A 21,181-nucleotide genomic window follows, 5' to 3' on the forward strand; every position below is an offset into this window, starting at 1 on the left:
TTACCATGTCAGACACCCGACACTTTACCTCTGAATGCTATTGTTGCCTAGTTTCACTTTTCACGTTTCCCTCAAATATTCCCCATAAAAGGTCTATAAATAATTTCTTCTCCTCACTGACAGACTTCTGTTCTGTCCTGCAAGAGAACATTTACAGGAAAAGAAGATCTTTGGTCAGGTTTCCGCACGTCCAGCTAAAACACACATCAAGAGCAGCAGTCTGTTTACTCTGTGTGATTATATATGTGTGTGTGTGTGTGCGATTGTGTGTGTGTGTGTGTGTGTGTGTGTAAGGATGGAGGCTGGGCTGAAGTCAACATTACAAAAAGTTAGTTAGTTGGACAAAGAGAGAGGACGTCGGGACGCTCGGTGCAACAGGAAGGCTCCCACCATCAGCGGTGAGTCCACTACCTCTGCTCCTAACTAACACAACTGCAACATTAACAGAATGGTTCATAGGCCAACGCACAGATCTTTGACCTAAAGAGCAGCACGTTACTATCCTGCAGTCTGAATCAGTCTCGTCTAGAAGGGTTTAAAAAAAAGGGAGTTTTTGACGTTACATTTGTCATTTTTCTGCTGCTCTGTGTTCAACCCTTCGTTGCAATTCTAATGCAATTCCAGCCAGGACAGACACCAGCTGATTAAAGGCCCAGGTGTTAATTAATGTTTTCTACCTGCTGCATTAGGATCCAGTGGGGTCGTATTTTTATGAGGAATTTAATGTATTTATTTTATATATCCAGCATGCTTAAGCATAGAAAATGTAGTAACCTCAACAGATCATAGGAAATGGTTTCAAACTAATCATTTTAGTTGTGACAACTAATATTTTACATTTAACATTCCTTCCCTTGATAGCCAAGTAAACCCCCAACCACACTCACTCACATACGCTCAAACATAAGCTGTGAACTTTACTCACGAACCCAAGGCCACTTTAATGTAAGTGTCAGTTTCCTGCAAGGATCAGTAAACAGTCCGAACCATTATCGAGCTGCAGCTACCAGCCAGCAGCTCTCTGATAAAGAGGAGCCGGCGGCATGGAGGAGACGTCCTGAACAGGATTTACGATGTGCTGAATTTATCTCAGGGCTTGTACTGTGAGTGATTCAGGACTAATGAGTTCAGGAGGTTTGCGCATGCACATGCCATCACTTAGTTTGAGGAAAAGTTGACTTCTTTGCCATTTTCAGTTTGCTTTGTTTAAGTTTGCGTTACGTTGAAATGCTGGACCTTGCTGTTGTTTCTCTGGTGTTCATCTCATCATTTTGGTACAGTTAGTTGGTTCACAGAACACAACCTAATTCAGGGAACACGCCAGAGTCTATCCGTGCATGATATGACCTTGCCCTTAAAGTCCCCCCCCCCCCACACACACATACACACTCTCCCTCTTCTTTCGTGATTCTCATCTCCCATGGGGCGAGCCCTCATCGTCAGGCCCGTGTCCAACAATGTGTCCAACAGTGTGACACCTCCTGAAGATCCATGGCGACATTTGCACGCTCTCAGATATTGTTCCCATCGTTCAGTGTCACTCTGAGCACTGCTGCCTCAGAGGTCAGACACAGTTGGAGTAATGGCTGATGCTTGTTTTGCCATGACACACTGATATTAATGGAGGAAAACACAACAGACCACCTCTTCTTTTGCAATGGAGTCATGCATCTATCTAGATTATTATAGTAATGTCAAGGAAATGATGCCTGAGTGAAGATCAAACAAGTTGGCTTGAATTAGAATAAAGTGAGTTTATCAACATCTACTTGGCATGACATTTAGTAGAACCCTTCAAGGTTCCCAGTGGATAAATCCTACTGACTTTCATGATCCCCTGACTTTTCTTCCAGCCCCACCGTGAGGTTGACGTTTGTGGGTTTAAGTCAAATATCTCAACAACTAATGGACAGATTGCCATGAAACTGGGATGAGTTGTAAGAACTTTGGTGGTCCGCTGACTTTCCCTCTAGTATCATCATCAGGTCAGATATTTAAATTGCCCAATACTTTGGTTGATAAGAAAATCCCTGCAAAACTCATCAGCCTCAGCTGTACTTTGTGTTTAGTGCTAATTAGAAAATGTTAGCATGCTAACACGCCATCAAAGATGGAGAAAATGATATACCTGCTAGACTAAAGCTTGTTAATATTTTCATTGTTAGCATGTTTGGCTATCAAGCCGATGTTAACATTCAGCTCAAATCACTGCTGTATACAGTATATAGAATAGACAGAAATGTTGTATTGTAGAATTACAATATGGAGAAACGGAATGACAATATCATATATTATCAATGAAGTATATTTCAATGCTTGTATGATGCTGTTCTCCGTGACCTTTATCTAACCATAAAACCTTCAAAGTAACACTATCAATGTAGTTATTAGTCTCATTTTTTCACCATGTAAAGGCTTGTTGAATGCAACTGTTTCTGGCAGTTGGACTGTTATTGTAGGTCTATGGCATTTATTTGTTCTCTATTAGTTTGTGGTTTTCCCTTGAGTACAATTTATCTCAAAAACTGTTTGTCATCGTGGACTGTGGTCACATGTGTACAGATTTACCCTTTGGACACAATCTTCAAAGGAAAGTCACTGTGTAGCTAGCACCCAAATTCCTGTGTCATTTGTCACCGAGATCGATCGTGATCGCTCCAGTGAGCATTACTGACAAACCCTCTGCTATCCACCAATCAGTCCTGGTTCCCATAATGAGCCAGTGAAAGGGATGATATGCGGGTGGGAGGACGCCGTTAATCCTCAGTAAGCATGCTGCATGTCAAACGGCCCTGCTCAGAGATTTACAGGCCAGTGTTGAGGTCACTCCTCTGTCTCCACTGGGCGGTTCAGGCCTCGTCTCATTTTGCTCTGCCCCGGCCTGGTTAACTGTCTGTGGGGGAGGAGGAGGTCCCAGAGCCCCTTTAAATCTAACTGCTGTCCAATATTAACTGCAGCACAAACAGAACAGCGGTAAACAAAAGCAAAGTAAACACACTCCCAAAGGCTTGGAGGACAAACATGGACGGACAGACAGACAAACACACATTCAGTGTAACAAGCTTCACAAGCAGTCTTTAGTCCACGAAAAAACTTTTAACAATTGATTTAATGATGGTAATTACTTTATTCGACTCATCAGATTAAACTGAGGAAAAAAATTCATTCTTTCGAGCCCAGCTGTTGCACTCTGGGATACATCCATTCAGGCCAAACCTCAGCACACACACACACACACACACACACACACACACACACACACACACACACACACACACACACACACACACACACACACACACACACACACACACACACACACACACACAGACACAGACACAGACACAGACACACATTCAATTTTCAATTTAAATTTAATTCAATTGATTTAGTATAGCCCAAAATCCCAAATTTGCCTCAGAGGGCTTTACAATCTGTACACATACGACACCCCCCCCCCCCCCCCCCCCAAAAAACTTTAACGGGTACACTCAATGAGTGTTGGGTGTCCTTCACTCTGTGGGATAAAGTCTCCATCCTTCCCTCCATCCATCCCTCCCTGCCGTCGGTCTGCGAAGTCCCCGGCCAGGTCCAGCTGTTTGGACCCCAGTCACATCCCTGTCCTTCCTGGGTGTCCCCACTTTCCCTTTCGTCTATCCCCCGGGGACGATTAAGACCTCCTCCAGCACATCATCCACCACAGACCAAGAGCCAGCTGCACTCGTCCTCTGTTTTTTAAAAATAGGCTGGGATATCAGCCTCTACAGCTAAGAGACCTGGGGATAGAGGAATGTCTCTGCACTTCCCAGATCCTTCATATCTTAGTGAATCCTCTGAGTAATTGTCTGTGTGTGTGTTTATGTCTTTGCAAGTGTGTGTGTGTGAAGATAGATCCCGTATTACTAGCTGGAGAGAGGATTTTCTGTCCAGATGAGAGAGTGGACTGAGTTGGAGATGAGCTTTTCGGCAGGAGGGTTTTTCTCTGCCTCGGATGGTTACTGCTCAACGGAGCAGCTCCAGTATTACGGTGAGTCCACACTGACACGTCTCTTCTGACTGTCTTTTCTTTATATCATTTCTTATAATAATAGATAAAACACTGAAGATATGAATGATGTCTTAGTTGGACTGTTGAAAGTTGATACCAATACATTTAAACCAGGAAGAGGAAAGCCTCGATATTCAGACACGAGTGTCAATGTCTTGTGTGATTTGAATGTGTGGAGATATTTTAGTTGCAAAGTATTTCCAGTGTTATCAGTCAATGGTAAATGTATTCAAATGACGTGGTATAGCGTTATTGGTTCCTGGTTTATTTCTAGTCTGCGCTATCAACTTTGTTTTCTACTGTTGTTCAGGGTTTCTTCACCCAAATTAGGAAAACAAATTTTCTCACTTACTGCAGATAGTTTTGGTTGAATTTCTTCACGTTTTAGATATTCACTTCTAAGATTTCAGACTCCATCCCAATACAATTGATGGAATAAAGAAAATGATATGTTTATATATAAATATATAATAAATGCATTTCCTTTGTGGTGCCTTCAGCTTTGACAATATAGATACTATCAGTGTTAAGAAAGAAAGCATGTTTGTTTTTTGTAATATGGGTGAATTGACCCTCTCAAGTGACACCAAAATGTAAGGGAGCTCTGGAGGACAGGCCCTCTAGACTGCTGTCACATCAATCCAAACCTGATTACTCAAATCTACTCAAGTTTATTTAAGCACTATTTTTCATCATTTTCATTATATAATATAATAAAGTAAAACGACATTACTGAATCCGACTGCTGTGACTTTTTTTTTTACTATTCTACTGTAACATCCCATTTGCACATTTAACAATATCCCATATTCATCACTGGTGTTTAACAAAAGTTATGTATGCTTCCTTTAAAGGTGCTACATTTGAAATTCAGTGCATTAATATAGCAGCAAACAACTAATAACATAGTAATGTCTACCTGAGCAGAGACTGAAGTCACTCTTCCTCTCTGTGTTGCAATCCGAGTCTCTGCTTTGTTTACATGGCCGCCCGTGCATTTTAGTGCATGTGATTCTCTCTGTTGCGCCCCACTAGCTGGCTAACGGCCGCCGCTTTGCACTGCACTCATATGTCGGTTACAACTGATAACAATGTCAAGGCCCACGGTGTCGTCAGGGAAGAGTAGCATTATTCCATTATTATCTTTAACCGCTCATCCTGTTCAGGGCCGCGGGGGGCTGGAGCCGATCACAGCTGGGCGAAGGCAGGGTACATCCTGGACAGGTCGCCAGGTCTGACACGTAGAGACAGACACACACCTACGGGCAATTTAGAGTCATCAGTTTACCTTAGCTGCAGTTCTTTGGACTGTGGGAGGAAGCCGGAGAACCCTCAGAGAACCCACGCTTCCACACAGAAGGCCCAGCCAGCCCGGGTATCAAACCCTAACCCCTCTTGCTGTGAGAGGGCAAGAGGGGCCACCACACCACCGTGCAGCCCAACCCTGCTGGCTCAGTCAGCACTCATACTGTTCTTTGCACTGTTCGTGCTGTGAGCATTTTAGCTGCTAACCGCTCTTTGTTGAGGGCCGTGAGCAGGCAATAGATATGCTCTGAATTCCGTATTGTGCACCTTTGAGTAAGTGGGTAACTCTTACATTATATTGTTATAAAACAAGGATGTGATGAGCGTTTCCGCCTCTGAGAATGACGCTGACATGAAAAAAGTAGTTCTTGAGGAGTTTCAGCCGGCTCGATGCATTCACAGCACGCAGGGAGGCTGAGTGTGCATCGGAGGATCTATTTATACTGACATGTATCATCAACAAATTCCCCCTGTTGTCTCCCCTCCCGCCCTCAGGAGCAGGGGGAGGAGGACGGTGGAGGCGCAGCTATGGAGGGTAGTTTGCTGGTGTTGTTTGGCTCCCTAGTGCGTGGGATGGAAGGGAGGCTGAGGAGTGTTTAGACAGTGTTCAAATGGTTTACAAACAGTGCGAACCACAGCGCTGTCACATGCAGAGAAAGCAAGGACCCCCCCCCCCCCCCGCCCCAAAAAAAAGAAAAACATCGCCGCCACAGTCTGGTGAAGACAGGAAACATCTGGAGAGAGAACGAAAGAGGACAAAAGGATGGAGTGAGGACGGGTTAATAAGTGATGATTCGGATATTTACTCAATCAAGGGTGTCAATCAACTTAATACACCAGTTTTCTACATCTACTTTGTCGTTTGTCATGAAAACCTCCAGGAAATGTCTGGAGTCCAAAAGGTTGAAGGCTGGTGGCTGATAAATAGTCGCAGTGGCAAAGTAGTATTAAAAGTACCAGACCGTACCATTTCCTTTGGACTTGGATGGATCAGAGATTGCAGGGCTGGCTGGCTGTGTCCTCAACACGGAGGTAGAAAAAAGTCTTGGAGAAAGTGAGAGGGAGAAATGTTCCAGTTCTTTAAAGGAAAGGTGATGAGCAGGTGACATGGGAAGTGCAAGTTTTCCTTTAGCAACGCTACAGACCTACAAGGATGGTTGTTTAGGTTCCCTGTCAAAGCTTGAAGGCACACATTTAAACAAAGACACATTTTCCATATAATCCGATTGTTTTTAGCCCCCATCTTCATGCAATGTGTTTTACCCTTTCAATTTCCATCTCCAGCAGTCCTGAGACTCCTGACAGTTGGGTGGGCTCTACGTTTAATCAGCGCATAAAAGATCCCACAGCAGTCCCAGTCATGCTGGTCCAGCTGTTCTTTCAGAGGCTGCCAGTGGTCACACATGTTTTCTCAAAGGAGACAGGACTTGCAAAACACAAGCTGCTGATACACGCTCAGAGACGTCTCAGCCCGTCACAACACAGAGCGGCCATTACAGACTGAATGAGGCATCCAGAAACGGGGATCAAAAGATCCTTGATGGCACTGGGAGCTCTCAGCTGCATCCTGTTTCAGCAAATTCACAAGGCCTCAATCTCAGCTTTTTATTATATCCCCCAAGAACCATAAAAGCAGTCACACGAGTCACGTAAGACCACATCCCTATGACGCTCTTTGACTTTGTAACAGCCTAATAATGTTCCTATAATGGTCATTGCACTTGTTCAAGAAATTGTCCTTTTTATCTGTTGTGCAGGTGTGTGTGTGTGTAGGTGGATGCCATGTAAACAGGGAAATCAATAGCCAGGTTTCTCATGCTCCATGTAAAAAATCACAAACCAAGATAAGACTCAAAACCAGGATACTAGTGTACATGTTAACACATTCATCCTCAAAGGTTACATTTGGTAATTTACTCTATTTATCTCATTGTCAGCCAGTCACAAATAAACTGTTTTATATTTTCAAAAAGCTCAGTAATTTTCAAAAACTGCTGGTCATTGTAGTTTTTAGATGTTACTCAAACAGGAGTAAATAGGGCATTTGTTGGGGACTAATTTTAACTGTGGATGAATACACGTTTGGTGCTCCAGTATTTTCGGCAGCAGGGTGAATATGTGAGATTGACTGAAAATTGACTACAGTGCCTATGTTCAACGTAATGAAGGAAAGTGTCACAGTGTGACACTTTGATGTGCTTCTAATTTTGGACAACAATGGAGAACAGAAGAGTACGATATGTCAGGCTTAAGCCACACAGACAGTACTTGTTGGTACATGTCTTTCTATGAGGTTTGTTGACAATAATAAAACATATAGAATATCAGCCATATCCTAAACAAATTGGATGTCAGTTACAGGGGTAAATAAGGCAGTTTGATTTTATATAATGGGCAGAAAGTCAGCACCAGTGAGGATGCACTATTTTTCAGGAAGTGGAAAGGAAGTTCCAAGAAGTGAACAGTTTTCTAAGAAGTTCAAATTCATTTTTCATGAGTCAGATCAATAAAATTAATAAATGCCTTAATCCTCTTGCTCTAATCCTTTTCCTTTTTTTTATCTGGATCTATTGTCAAGGAAAACACAGTTTACTCATTAGTTTTTAAACTTACATCTCTGACCCCCAAAACAATTATTATACGTTTTTTTCCCCTGGACTTTTTTCTATTCCAGACATGCTGGCTGACCCTCTGGGCTACCCCCTACAGGACCCTGACCTTCAGCTGCTCCCTTGCAGCCAACAACAGTACAGCCCTGCCAACCTGCCCTTCTCCCTCTATGGCTCTCCACCCTCCTCCACCTCCTCTCCATCCTCCTCCTCCTCCTCTTCGCAGCCCTGCCATCCTCCGTACCACTACAGCCCTCATTGCCTGGAGGCCCCCTGTGATCCCAGCCTTGAGCCCCACTGCGGGGTCCAGGCTCAGGGGCTCGGAGTGGTAGGACTGCCCCTGGGGCGGAGGACACGGGTGGTGTCGGGTGGGAAGAGCAGGGGCCAGGAAGAGCTGTGTGTGGTGTGTGGAGATAAAGCGTCAGGGTATCACTACAACGCTCTTACCTGTGAGGGATGCAAAGGTATTTCTCCCTTTCCAATTGTTTTGGTATTCTTTTCTCCATCGCTGTATAGTTGTACAAGCTAATCTAGAGAGGTTATATTTCAGCCTCACCTGGTCCTTCTTTCTGCTTCTCTACTTGTAGGTTTCTTTAGGCGTAGTGTGACTAAAAAGGCTGTGTATCACTGTAAGAGCGGCGGTGGCTGTGAGATGGACATGTACATGAGGAGGAAGTGCCAAGACTGTCGGCTGAGGAAGTGCCGCGCTGTGGGAATGCTGGCCGAGTGTAAGCGACCTCTACTGTGATTTAACTTAAAAGTATCCAATGGAGTAATCAATACCTACTTAAACAATGTGCGTTTAACTGATTTGACTTGAGTCTGAAGATGCATATTTTTTCTCAGGCCTTCTGACAGAGGTGCAGTGCCAGTCCAAACGACTGAGGAAAGGTTGTAAAGTCAGAGGACATAAGGAAGAGGAGAACCCATACAGCAAGAGGATCAGCGCTACCAGCAGGCTACCGGGTCAGGTAATAGAAAGAAGGGCTGAGCCAGTCTGACTGGATAAATGGCGGTTTGTTAGCCATGCCAGTGGCATTGCCCTAGCGATAGTAGTGTTGGTCTGTAGATTGAGCCATTCTGGTCCAGACTGAAATATCTCAACAGCTGTTTTGTGGATTGCCATTACATTTTGATGACATTCACGGTCCCCAGAGGATGAATCCTACTAACTTTGGCGATCCTGGACCTGAACTTGCATTTGTTAAAGTTCAGAGTCGAGAAAAGTTTCTCACACAGATACGTGCTTCCAAAAAGGCACATTACCCGACTGAACGCTTTGGACTGTTCTCCGTGTTTAGTTGAGTAATGACGCTTGAGATTGTATTCCTTTAAAACAGCGACTTTTTCTTTGTATATCAGGCAAGTAGCATTTCTATTAAACTCCACAAAAAATATTGCAATGTCCATCCTTCTTGAAATTGTCTGTGTTCATCATCCACTTTCCTTTTCGGTTTGGAAAGAAACATCTTTGTTGTTTGCAGCCAAACAACTAATAAAAAGCCGCGTGTAAACTGCTCTCTTCTTATCCAAAACTGCCCGGTCATGTGCGGTCACCTTGACCTTTGCCATTATTTTATGCCAAACTTAGTCATTGTATAGTATGTTACAAAAATGTCATAAAACATGTCTCTGAGAAGTTCTAATATAATATGTCATAGTATAGTATGCCAGAAGACATGTAATAAAGTCAAGGTATATAATGTCATAAAAAATGACGTAAAATATGTCGTAGTATATGCCATAAAATGTGATGAAAACGTCATGAAAAGTCATAGTTTGTCAAACGAAAATGTCATAGTCATAGTATAAATTGTCATTGAACTATTATCATATATTGTGTCACAAAAATTGTAAAAAGTCATAGTATAGTATGTCACAAAAAAAACATCATAGGGTAGTAGGCCATAAAAATTTCTATCTCTCAGTTGTTACATGAGGAAGTTATATCATAATCCTTATACTGGTTTAACCATATGTTAACGTCCATCTACCTCAGGCTTTGTCTGCCAGTTTAACCCGAGAACAGAAGCACACTGTGGACAGGATGGTGGAGGCCCATCAACTGTACAAAGCACAGGACAGCAACCACTGCAGGGTAGGTCACAGTGTGGAAACATTGGTTGTTTTTTCCAAAAACAGTTACAGTTTTACATTGCCCTCATGGTTTCTTGTGTATGTCTGCTCAGTTGCTTGAGTGGTCGTGTATAGATGAAGGGGAGGGCATGTCTGATGTTGCGTCACCCCAAATGCAACGACTGCTACAGTTTGCCAGGACAGTGCCAGGTAAGACTGATGGGAATATGTGACCTTCAGGATCTGTGATCTGTAATAAAATAAAAGTAGTTTTTAAATAACAAGGAAATGTGAATGAGATCAAAGAGAGGGGATTCAAATGGTTTATCCCATATGTGATACATGATAATACCACTTATAAATAAAGACTTCAAAGACACACTTGTTGGCATACTTCCCTTGGGAAGTTTTGTAATTGGTTTCCAAATAGACAAATGGCATAATGATTATAATTAAAAAAACTACAAGATGAATACTCGAGTAGAATAAAGGACATCCAGAACTACAATATGATATAGATGTACGTACTACCATCCATCTTCATACCATTGTGTCTAGCGAGTGATGATGAGGCATACGAGGGAGTAAATACAAAATAGAACTTCATCAAATTCTGATATAATCTAGCTGTCACGCAAAGAACATCATGAAAAATCAAATAAACATAACATAAATCCAAACAAATAACGATGTTCCCCTCACAGGTTTTGACCTCCTGGATTTTTCTGACCAGAGCTCTCTCTTCTCCGCCTCTTCGCTGGAGGTCATGTTCCTGCTCTCAGCACAGCAGTTCTCCCACAACCCAACAAGCCCCAGTCCAGGTGAATAAACCGACACACATACTTGTAATGGTCATACTCGCATTCTAGTTCGATATTTAGTTTGGATCATACTTTGTTTTTCTCTTATATCAGCCCTGCAGATTTTCAGTATGTCAACACACAACTGGTTGAGAAACGTAGAGTCAAAGGAAAACATCCACAGTAGGACGATGGTCAATTCAGGTGAATCCAGAGATACAGTCACTCCGAAAATATCAAACATTTTACAGGCTGTGAAAAAAGGTAATTCACGGTATTCCTAAAAATGAGCAATTTCCTATTTGCTGGTGTGAACAGGAGGCAGCGAGGATCTCTTCGGGCCGGTGCTCAACTTCTTCCACAGCATGGCAACGCTGCGGGTGACCGAGGCAGAATACACCCTGCTCACTGCAACAGCTCTGCTCTGCTCAGGTCAGACCAGGAATCAGTACATTTGGTTAGAAATAAGAAAACAGCTTTCAATTTAAGACACGCAAATGCTCTATTCCTCTGTAAATAATCAGTATAAACCCATATGGAGCTTTTCAGCAGGTTTTAATGGTAAAATGACGCCTCTGAAGGATTCACTTATAGTCTGTGTCAAAGGGTCTGACTTTATCTGTAACTTACCTGCTCTGTAGCAGGGGTTTTCATAGTCTGACACCTGTATCAAACAGTAATTGTTTGGCGAAGTGAGTCAGTCAATGTTTGGATACAAACACAACCAAACAGATCCAGGCTCTCTCTCTGTGTCCCTGTTCTACAGACCGTGCATCCCTGCAGGCAGCCAGCTGCGTTGAGAAAATGCAGGAACTGATCCTGGACCTGCTGTCCAGGGTGTGTGGGGCCCAGGCTGGAGCTGCGCGAGGGGGACCGCAGAGGTTTGGTCGCCTGCTGGGTAGACTGACAGAGCTACGAACCCTTCGTCACAACTACCTCCTCCTGACAAGACGGCAGCCTGGACACTGACACAGAAGACACACCACAAATGGTGAAAACTACCACTATCATGTCGGGGGAGTTTCATGTTTGAATTGAAGGACTAGATGATCCGGTACGAGCAGAGAAGCGTTGGATTCTTTGGTCTCACACACCAGTCTTCCACCATGTTAACTTCAGTTCATTCAGTGCTGCGGTCATTATTGAATTTTAGCTTACGACGGGACTGAAATGTGTTTGTGGATTGCTGTAGTTTGTTTGGACAAAATATATTTTATCAGCCTTTTTTTTATAACTGTTGTATACAGCTAACATTTACAATTAACAATACTTTTCACTATGCCGAATATTGTTAAAATAAAAATAAAATGCAGACTGTGTGCTAGCTGGAGTTCATCAGTGGAAAAGGTCATTTTTTGACTAAAATTAAGGACAAAAACACTTTCACCACACCGGTTAGCTCTTGTTGAGATTTTAAGCTGATGGTCTGAATACTTGATGTAAAGCATTTAAATATTTTTCAAGTGATTAATACAAATTAATACTAGAGTAAGAATTGATACCTCTGATTTAAAAAACAACATAAAACTACAGTTTCCCAAAATGTTTTTAATGTTCAAAATGTGGAAATGCTATTGAGACTAAATATTTCTTAAAATATACAGGTACAAGCTTAAGGTATAACATTGGAGCTCTCAACAATAAATTGGATATTCAACAGTGAATGATGGCAGTTTGGTCTTGTGTGAAATTCAAACAAAACTAAATGTTTTTTAAAACCTCACTTCATTTGTTTTAAATATGATTTAATACTCAACTGTATCCAAAATAACTATTAGTATAGTCCAAAAAGAGATCAAATTCAAATATAAAGAACAATTAGCTCATTGTGCTGTATGCTCTGAATGTACACTCACCGGCCACTTTATTAGGCACACCTGTTTAATTGCTTGTTAACACAAATAGCTAATCAGCCAATCACATTGCAGCAACTCAATGCATTTAGGCATCTAGACGTGGTGAAGACGACTTGCTGAAGTACAAAGCGAGCATCAGAATCGGGAAGAAAGGGGATTTAAGTGACTTTGAACGTGGCATGGTTGTTGGTGGGGGCTGATCTGAGTATTTTAAAAACTGCTGATCTACTGGGATTTTCACGCACAACCATCTTTAGGGTTTACAGAGAATGGTCCGAAAAAGAGAAAATATCCAGTGAGCGGCAGTTGTGTGGAAGAAAATGCCTCGTTGATGTCAGAGGTCAGAGGAGAATGGGCAGAGTGGGTCGAGATGATAGAAAGGCAAATAACCACTCAAATAGCCACTCGTTACAACCAAGGTATGCAGAATACCGTCTCTGAACGCACAACACATGGAACCTTGAAGCAGATGGGCCACATCAGCAGAAGATTACACCGGGTGCCACTCCTGTCAGCTAAGAACAGGAAACTGAGGCTACAATTCGCACAGGCCCACCAAAATTGGACAATAGAAGATTGGAAAAACGTTGCCTGATCTGATGAGTCTTGATTTCAGCTGCGACATTCAGATGGTAGGGTCAGAATTTGGCGTAAACAATATGAAAGCATGGATCCATCCTGCCTTGCATCAACGGTTCAGGCTGCTGGTGGTGGTCTAATGGTGTGGGGGATATTTGCACACTTTGGGGCACCTTAGTACCAATTGAGCATCGTTTAAACGCCACTCAGTATTGTTGCTGACCATGTCCATCCCTTTATGACCACAGTGTATCCATCTTCTGATGCCTATACTTCCAGCAGGATAATGCACCATGTCACAAAGCTCAAATCATGTTTTTTGAACATGACAATGAGTTCACTGTACTCCAATGGCCTCCACAGTCACCACATCTCAATCCAATAGAGCACCTTTGGGATGTGGTTAAACAGGAGATTCGCATCATGGATGTGCAGCCGACAAAACTGCAGCAACTGCGTGATGCTATCACGTTAAGATGGACCAAAATCTCTGAGTAAAGTTTCCCGACCCTCCGCCTGTCAACGACCACTTTTCCACGCCCAGCATACTATTAACCGGGGGCTCCCATACTATTTCTACCTTCCTGGATTCTGGAGCAGACGCGTCCATTATGGACGAGGAACTCGTTACACAGTTGGGGATCGACCGGATACCTCTTCCCCAGGCTGTTCCAGCTAGCGCCATTTTTTCGCCGAAGTTCAACAATTTCAACTCCTGTTGCCACGCCAAACGCGCCACGCCATCGCAAATTTGCGTCACTCCAGTCTCATCGTGCGAGTTGAACATTTTCAACTCAGGAAAAACAACCCCCAAAAAACCCCTTTAACGGGGAGAAAAGAGGAAGAGACCTGTGGGAGAGCAACAGAGGAGGGATCCCTCTCCCAGGATGGACAGAAGTGCAATAGATGTCAAATGTTTGAACAGCATAACAGAATTACAAGACGTTCAATGTAATTTCAACACATTCAATGTATGACAGAGCCACGGCAGGAGGAAAGACCAGTTCCAGGAACAACCCGGATCCAGAGATACCTGCGAGGCGAGAGAGACTCTGGTGAAGAAACAGTTCAATAATGTGCATTAATGGTACCGGTAATATAAATAGTAATGTAAGTAGTAATAAGAGTGTTATTTATTAGTGGGAGTCAACAGGGTCATGGCAGGATACGGACCTGGGTCCAGATGAAACAACGATACATAGAACTTCTTAAAATAGGTAGTAGGTGTCAGCAGGGCCATGGCTGGTGGAAGGACCAATATCCAGATAAAACTGCAATCATGAGAACCTGTGAGGCGAGAAAGCACAAGGACTTCGGGGAAGAAGTAAAGTTTGTAGTGAGCATTAATAGGATATCTATTATGTCCTAATAATGCTCATTATACATTTATTTGTTGAGTGTTGATGGAGCTGCTACAATGTTAGCATAGCATAGTACCGATCGATCCGAACTCCATTGAGAAAACTAAACTACTTAAGACTTACCGAAACTTGTTTTCTCATTGGAGCTCGGATCGATCGGTGCTAGGCTATGCTAACATTGTAGCAGCTATTTATTTCATGATTCAACAACAGCAGGACGTCAGTGATGACAGGAGAAACATCTCAACGCTGATAGGCTATCACGCCACAGTGTCACACCATTTTTTATCCGAAGTTCAACAATTTCAACTCATGTCGCCACGCCAAACGCGCCACGCCATCGCAAATTTGCGTCACTCCAGTCCCATTGGGGCGTTTTGGCGATTGACGCTGCGGCACGATAGCCTATCAGCATTGAGATGCTACCCCTGTCATCACTGCCGTCCTGCCGTTGTTGAATCAGGAAATAAATACTGTATCCCCCTGCGTTCACCCAGAGCTCTACGATACCTCCTATCAATAGAGAACGGACCAAACTATGTGTATAAATGTGTGTGTAAACCATATGGTACAAACAATGAAAAAGATGCTGCCGTATTTACACCGAGATGACGTTACGTTGAGTGTTGATGGAGCTGCTACAATGTTAGCATAGCATAGTACCGATCGATCCGAACTCCATTGAGAAAACAAAACTACTTACTAAGACTTACCGAAACTTGTTTTCTCATTGGAGCTCGGATCGATCGGTGCTAGGCTATGCTAACATTGTAGCAGCTATTTATTTCATGATTCAACAACGGCAGGACGTCAGTGATGACAGGAGAAACATCTCAACGCTGATAGGATATCACGCCACAGCGTCACGCCATTTTTTATCCGAAGTTCAACAATTTCAACTCATGTCGTCACGCCAAACGCGCCACGCCATCGCAAATTTGCGTCACTCCAGTCCCATTGGGGCGTTTTGGCGATTGGCGCTGTGGCACGATAGCCTATCAGCGTTGAGATAATACCCCTGTCATCACTAACGTCCTGCCGTTGTTGAATCAGGAAATAAATACTGTATCCCTCTGCGTTCACCCAGAGCTCTACGATACCTCCTATCAATAGAGAACGGACCAAACTATGTGTATAAATGTGTGTGTAAACCATATGGTACAAACAATGAAAAAGATGCTGCCGTATTTACACCGAGATGACGTTATGTTGAGTGTTGATGGAGCTGCTACAATGTTAGCATAGCATAGTACCGATCGATCCGAACTCCATTGACAAAACAAAACTACTTACTAAGACTTACAGAAACTTGTTTTCTCATTGGAGCTCGGATCGATCGGTGCTAGGCTATGCTAACATTGTAGCAGCTATTTATTTCATGATTCAACAACGGCAGGACGTCAGTGATGACAGGAGAAAAATCTCAACGCTGATAGGCTATTACGCCACAGAGCCACGCCATTTTATCGCTGAAGTTTAAACAATTTCAACTCATGTCGCCACGCCAAACGCGCCACGCCATCGCAAATTTGCGTCACTCCAGTCCCATCGTGCGAGTTGAACGTTTTCAACTCACGCGATTGGGAAGTCTTGGCAATTGGCACTGCGGCACGATAGCCTATCAGCGTTGAGATACTCCCCCTGTCATCACTGACGTCCTGCCGTTGTTGAATCAGGAAATAAATACTGTATCCCCCTGCGTTCACCCAGAGCTCTACAATAGCTCATATCAAAAGAGAACGGACCAAACTATGTGTACAATGTGTGTGTGTAAACCATATGGTACAAACAATGAAAAAGATACTGCCGTATTTACACCGAGATGACGTTATGTTGAGTGTTGATGGAGCTGCTACCATGTTAGCATAGCCTAGCACCGATCGATTCAAGCACCATTGACAAAACAAAACTACTTACCGACCTTAAGACTTAACAAAACTTGTTTTCTCATTGGAGCTCAGATACGAGCTCCAATGCACCGTTACTGCACATCGTGTGACTGTTACTGTTACTGCACATCGCGTGACCGTTACTGCACATCGTGTGACTGTTACTGCACATCGTGTGACCGTTACTGCACATCGTGTGACTGTTACTGCACATCGTGTGACCGTTACTGCACATCGTGTGACTGTTACTGCACATCGTGTGACCGTTACTGCACATCGTGTGACTGTTACTGTTACTGCACATCGTGTGACCGTTACTGCACATCGTGTGACCGTTACTGCACATCGTGTGACCGTTACTGCACATCGTGTGACCGTTACTGCACATCACGTGAATGTTACTGCTGCACATCGTGTGACTGTGACCGTTACTGCACATCGTGTGACCGTTACTGCACATCATGTGACCGTTACTGCACATCGTGTGACCGTTACTGCACATCGTGTGATTGTTACTGTTACCGCACATCGTGTTACTGTTACTGCACATCGTGTGACCGTTACTGCACATCGTGTGACTGTGACCGTTACTGCACATCGCGTGACCGTTACTGCACCATTGACAAAACAAAACTACTTACCGACCTTTAGACTAAACAAAACTAGTTTTCTCAATGGATTTCAGATCGATCGGTGCTAGGTTATGCTAAAATTGTAGCAGCTCCATCAACACTCAACATAATGTCATCTCGGTGTAAATACGGCAGTATCTTTTTCATTGTTTGTACCATACACTACCATAACACTATCATGTAGGTCATTTTGTACACACTCCAAACACAATTATACACAACTAATACCATCAACTAGAAGATGTATCACAGTATCACGTATTTTTCCCCAAGAGTCGGCGAGCTACGTACTCCGTTTCGATATACCAACACAAAGCTAGCTAACACGGACCACCAATACATCGCAGAGCATGAGAATTCGACACAGAATATATCTTCAGAATTTCTCTCCGTGAAAAGTACACCAGCCCTTCCAAAGAAGTTAAAATACTACTTAGCGAGAGTTGGTCCAGAGTTGGTCCAGAGAGTGGGTCCGGTTCGGTCTGAGAGTGGGTCCGGTTTGGTCTGAGAGTGGGTCCGGTTCGGTCTGAGAGTGGGTCCGGTTCGGTCTGAGAGTGGGTCCGGTTCGGTCTGAGAGTGGGTCCGGTTCGGTCCTCCTGCCTTGCTGTCCTGTGGTCTTCTGAGATCTGCTTTGGTCTGTGCACTGTCTTATGCAACTGCAGGGCTATGTGACGCTCAGAACGTTACAGGGGGCTTTGTGACGCTGAGAACGCTGCGAAAGGGCTTTATGACCTCAGGTGTTCTAGAATGTTGCTTGCGCCAAGTCACGAGACACAGAAACGCAAGCACGCACGCAAAAAACACACAAGCACGCGCACACGATTAGTGCATGCGCGCATGCTAAAATACATACACGAAATGGATTATAATGCTCGTTCGACATAAACCAGACGTGCGCCGAATCGATCAACGACATATCACGTTACCATGAAAACGACAACAAATATGATGTATAACTGTGGGTATTTATTTTATAATTTGTACTCCCTGATTTGAACGTCCAGGCCCTTTCCTCACAAGATGAGAGGTGATTTAATGTCATCTATTTACTCATTTTTGTCAAAACAGCTTCAATAACAAAATCAAATATTTGATGAATAAATAAATAAATATCCTCTGATTTCATGTTTATGTTTTGTTCCACCTTTAACCCTTAATGTTTCTGTGTAAATGTAATATGACAGGCTGAACACACGTGAGCCGTCCTCTTTGTTTACCTTTTTTTTGTACGTCTCCATGCGTCCACCGGTTACCCCGTGTTTAACGTCACATTGCAATGATTTGTGGGTAATTTCCTTAGGCTAAGTAGGGAAAGGGTTCATAAAGGGCTCAAGATGTCTGCAAGAGAGCCCTCAAACACTCGATGATTTGACAGTGGGACATGTCTCAGCAGAGCTGGGGCTGGAGAAAGCGCCCACAGGAGGCGGGTCTAGGAATCAATTTAGCCAATTGCTGATTAAAGATATAAATGTGTGACATACAATTTAGCCAATCAGCGTCCTCAAATAGATTCCGCTTTGGGCATCTGTAGCGCCCCAAATTGCGCGTTCTCGTCAGGAGTAGTCTAGTTTGCTGAAATTGATTGGATTGCCCTACCTAGAAAATGTTCCACCAGCCGCCACTGCCTAATACAAAGGTTCACCATAGACAACAGTGCATCCAGTCAAGCAATACATTATGTCTTACAATTAACAGTATATATGGATAATTAAATATGGCTGAATAAATTAAATGAATAAATCAATCATTGGTGAAATAAGTGCATAACTAGATACATATTAAATAGATAATAAAATATATCAAATCATATTTAGAATTTCCTTTGTTGTAATCCTGTTTTAATATATATTTTTAAATAGAACTAAAACGAATAACTCAGTAATTGTATAATGGATATTAGTATGGCATGAATAAATTTGCAAGGACTAAACACAGTAATGCACAATGTTTTTACACTGAGAGATTATTTTATTCATTCGATGCACAAACATAGACATTTTTTATGTAATTTATCAAGATGACAAATTGTCACTGGGATTGTAATTTGTTATCAACCCAGAAAAAGATTAAAACGTTATGCAAAAATGTAAATAGGCAACTTTAGAGATCAACTTTTAAACATGATACATTCGTTATATTACACCGATTTTGTCTCAGTAGATGTTATCCCAGCTGAAGCCACAATTATCCTTCAAAAAAAGCTTAGCAAACTCCTCTTGGTCTTACTTCTCCACAGGAGGGCCAAGAAGGACTGACCAGGACCAGAGTCCAGAGTATCAATGTGATCATAAAGCTCACATGGTCAATAATCTGATGCCCGAAGGAGGAAATAAGGCAACCTGAGGGCTACTGACAAACAACGTCTCACCACACATGTAGAAAACAAAGACCTATAGTTACGAACAAACCAGGACTGGCTACCCCACATGCTGAAGAAGAGAGAGTGGAGGGATATCTTTTTAAAGTGCTGTGCTTTGTCAGGTCAACAACTCCTGCATGTTCCTCAGTAAACACACCTGTCTTTTCTGTGTATAATTGTACAATTTAAAAGGATACTTTAAAATGAGCAACCACTCCACCTGGTGTTTTTTTATTTACAAGGATAAATCATATTTAATTATTCATATCTTGAACACATCTTTAAAATTGAAAACATAGCCACTTATTCATTTCAATCAGGAGAGACAAGTCAGATGAAGAAAAGATAATTGTTTATTATTAACAGATGATATGTGGTGATAAAGTCTTGACAGAGTCTTTGTCTTTGACTCTGCAGGGAGATTTGTAATCGAGGGGCGTCTGCCCTGAGCAGCAGCGAGATAAATCTCCCCTTGGAGTCCAGACACTGGTGGTGGTGGCTGATGAGGCTGATAGAATGATGAGTTGATGAAGATGATGAATCTGTGAGGACTGAGTGGAGATGGCGAGGTGGAGGCGTGCGTAACAGCAGCATGAACGTACTGAAGGTAGAGAGACAATCATATCTAAAAGAGACAGCAGCAAGATGATAGGCTAACGATGTAAATGTTTCGTTGTGCCATTGGATAGAGGAGACCAGCTGATCTAAACAGCTGATGATTGACAGCCCCGACCAATGACAGCAAGGAAATAATGAGTGAGCATGCGCAAGGAGGGATTGGAAGATGTAGGCCCTATGAGAAATAAACTACGGGCTTAGGCATGCAAGAGTATAGTCTTCCTGACTGAACTTAAGCTAGAGCTTCATTTGTGCTACCACATGCGATGTCTTACTGGAATCCTTTGTGAGAATCCTTTGTGAGAATGATGAGTTGATGAAGATGATGAATCTGTGAGGACTGAGTGGAGATGGCGAGGTGGAGGCGTGCGTAACAGCAGCATGAACGTACTGAAGGTAGAGAGACAATCATATCTAAAAGAGACAGCAGCAAGATGATAGGCTAACGATGTAAATGTTTCGTTGTGCCATTGGATAGAGGAGACCAGCTGATCTAAACAGCTTGATGATTGACAGCCCCGACCAATGACAGCAAGGAAATAATGAGTGAGCATGCGCAAGGAGGGATTGGAAGATGTAGGCCCTATGAGAAATAAACTACGGGCTTAGGCATGCAAGAGTATAGTCTTCCTGACTGAACTTAAGCTAGAGCTTCATTTGTGCTACCACATGCGATGTCTTACTGGAATCCTTTGTGATACATCAAATATAAAATAACTAGTAGAGCACTCGGAGAGGGCAAACCTCTGCTCAAGGTCATTTCCACAAGTGAAAAATAATGCCTATATCCTGTGATTCGAATCCGGTCCAAAACTTAATGGCTTCCTCCTTCGCCCATGCTACATCCTTCCACCAAGTTTCATGAGAATCGTTACTCCGCTGACAAACAGACACACACATACTGAGCCGAAAACATAACCTCCTTGGCTGTGGTCATTATAATTGTTTCAGCTCTAAACTAGTGAACAGCTGTTTACAAATTTGTGCCAACATTTTTTTTTATTTGTGGAAAGTGTCTAAACTCTGTCACAAATAAGGATTATGTTCTA

At 42.9% G+C, this 21,181-nt stretch overlaps 1 protein-coding gene across 1 annotated transcript; it reads left to right on the forward strand.

The window, feature by feature from the left end:
* Nucleotides 1–3,886: 3,886 nt before the first annotated feature.
* nr1h5 (nuclear receptor subfamily 1, group H, member 5) lies at nt 3,887–12,372 on the forward strand. Its single transcript, XM_079178788.1, has 10 exons — nt 3,887–4,027; nt 8,028–8,426; nt 8,550–8,690; nt 8,809–8,933; nt 9,962–10,060; nt 10,152–10,248; nt 10,743–10,859; nt 10,953–11,042; nt 11,157–11,270; nt 11,605–12,372. The coding sequence occupies exons 1-10, from the start codon at nt 3,931–3,933 to the stop codon at nt 11,805–11,807; spliced, it is 1,482 nt and encodes a 493-aa protein (XP_079034914.1). The 5' UTR covers nt 3,887–3,930; the 3' UTR covers nt 11,808–12,372.
* The last annotated feature ends 8,809 nt before the right edge of the window (nt 12,373–21,181 follow it).

This window comes from Pholis gunnellus (genome assembly GCF_910591455.1).
Source record: "Pholis gunnellus genome assembly, chromosome: 2".
Taxonomy (NCBI): domain Eukaryota; kingdom Metazoa; phylum Chordata; class Actinopteri; order Perciformes; family Pholidae; genus Pholis; species Pholis gunnellus.

What these genes read in the sequence shown, in the direction of transcription:
- nr1h5 (XM_079178788.1), top strand. Translation starts at nt 3,931, where the DNA reads ATGAGAGAGTGGACTGAGTTGGAGATGAGCTTTTCGGCAGGAGGGTTT. An exon ending in AGGACAGCAACCACTGCAGG is followed by an intron (nt 10,061 to 10,151) that starts GTAGGTCACAGT and finishes ATGTCTGCTCAG; the next exon opens with TTGCTTGAGTGGTCGTGTAT. An exon ending in AACAGCTCTGCTCTGCTCAG is followed by an intron (nt 11,271 to 11,604) that starts GTCAGACCAGGA and finishes CCTGTTCTACAG; the next exon opens with ACCGTGCATCCCTGCAGGCA.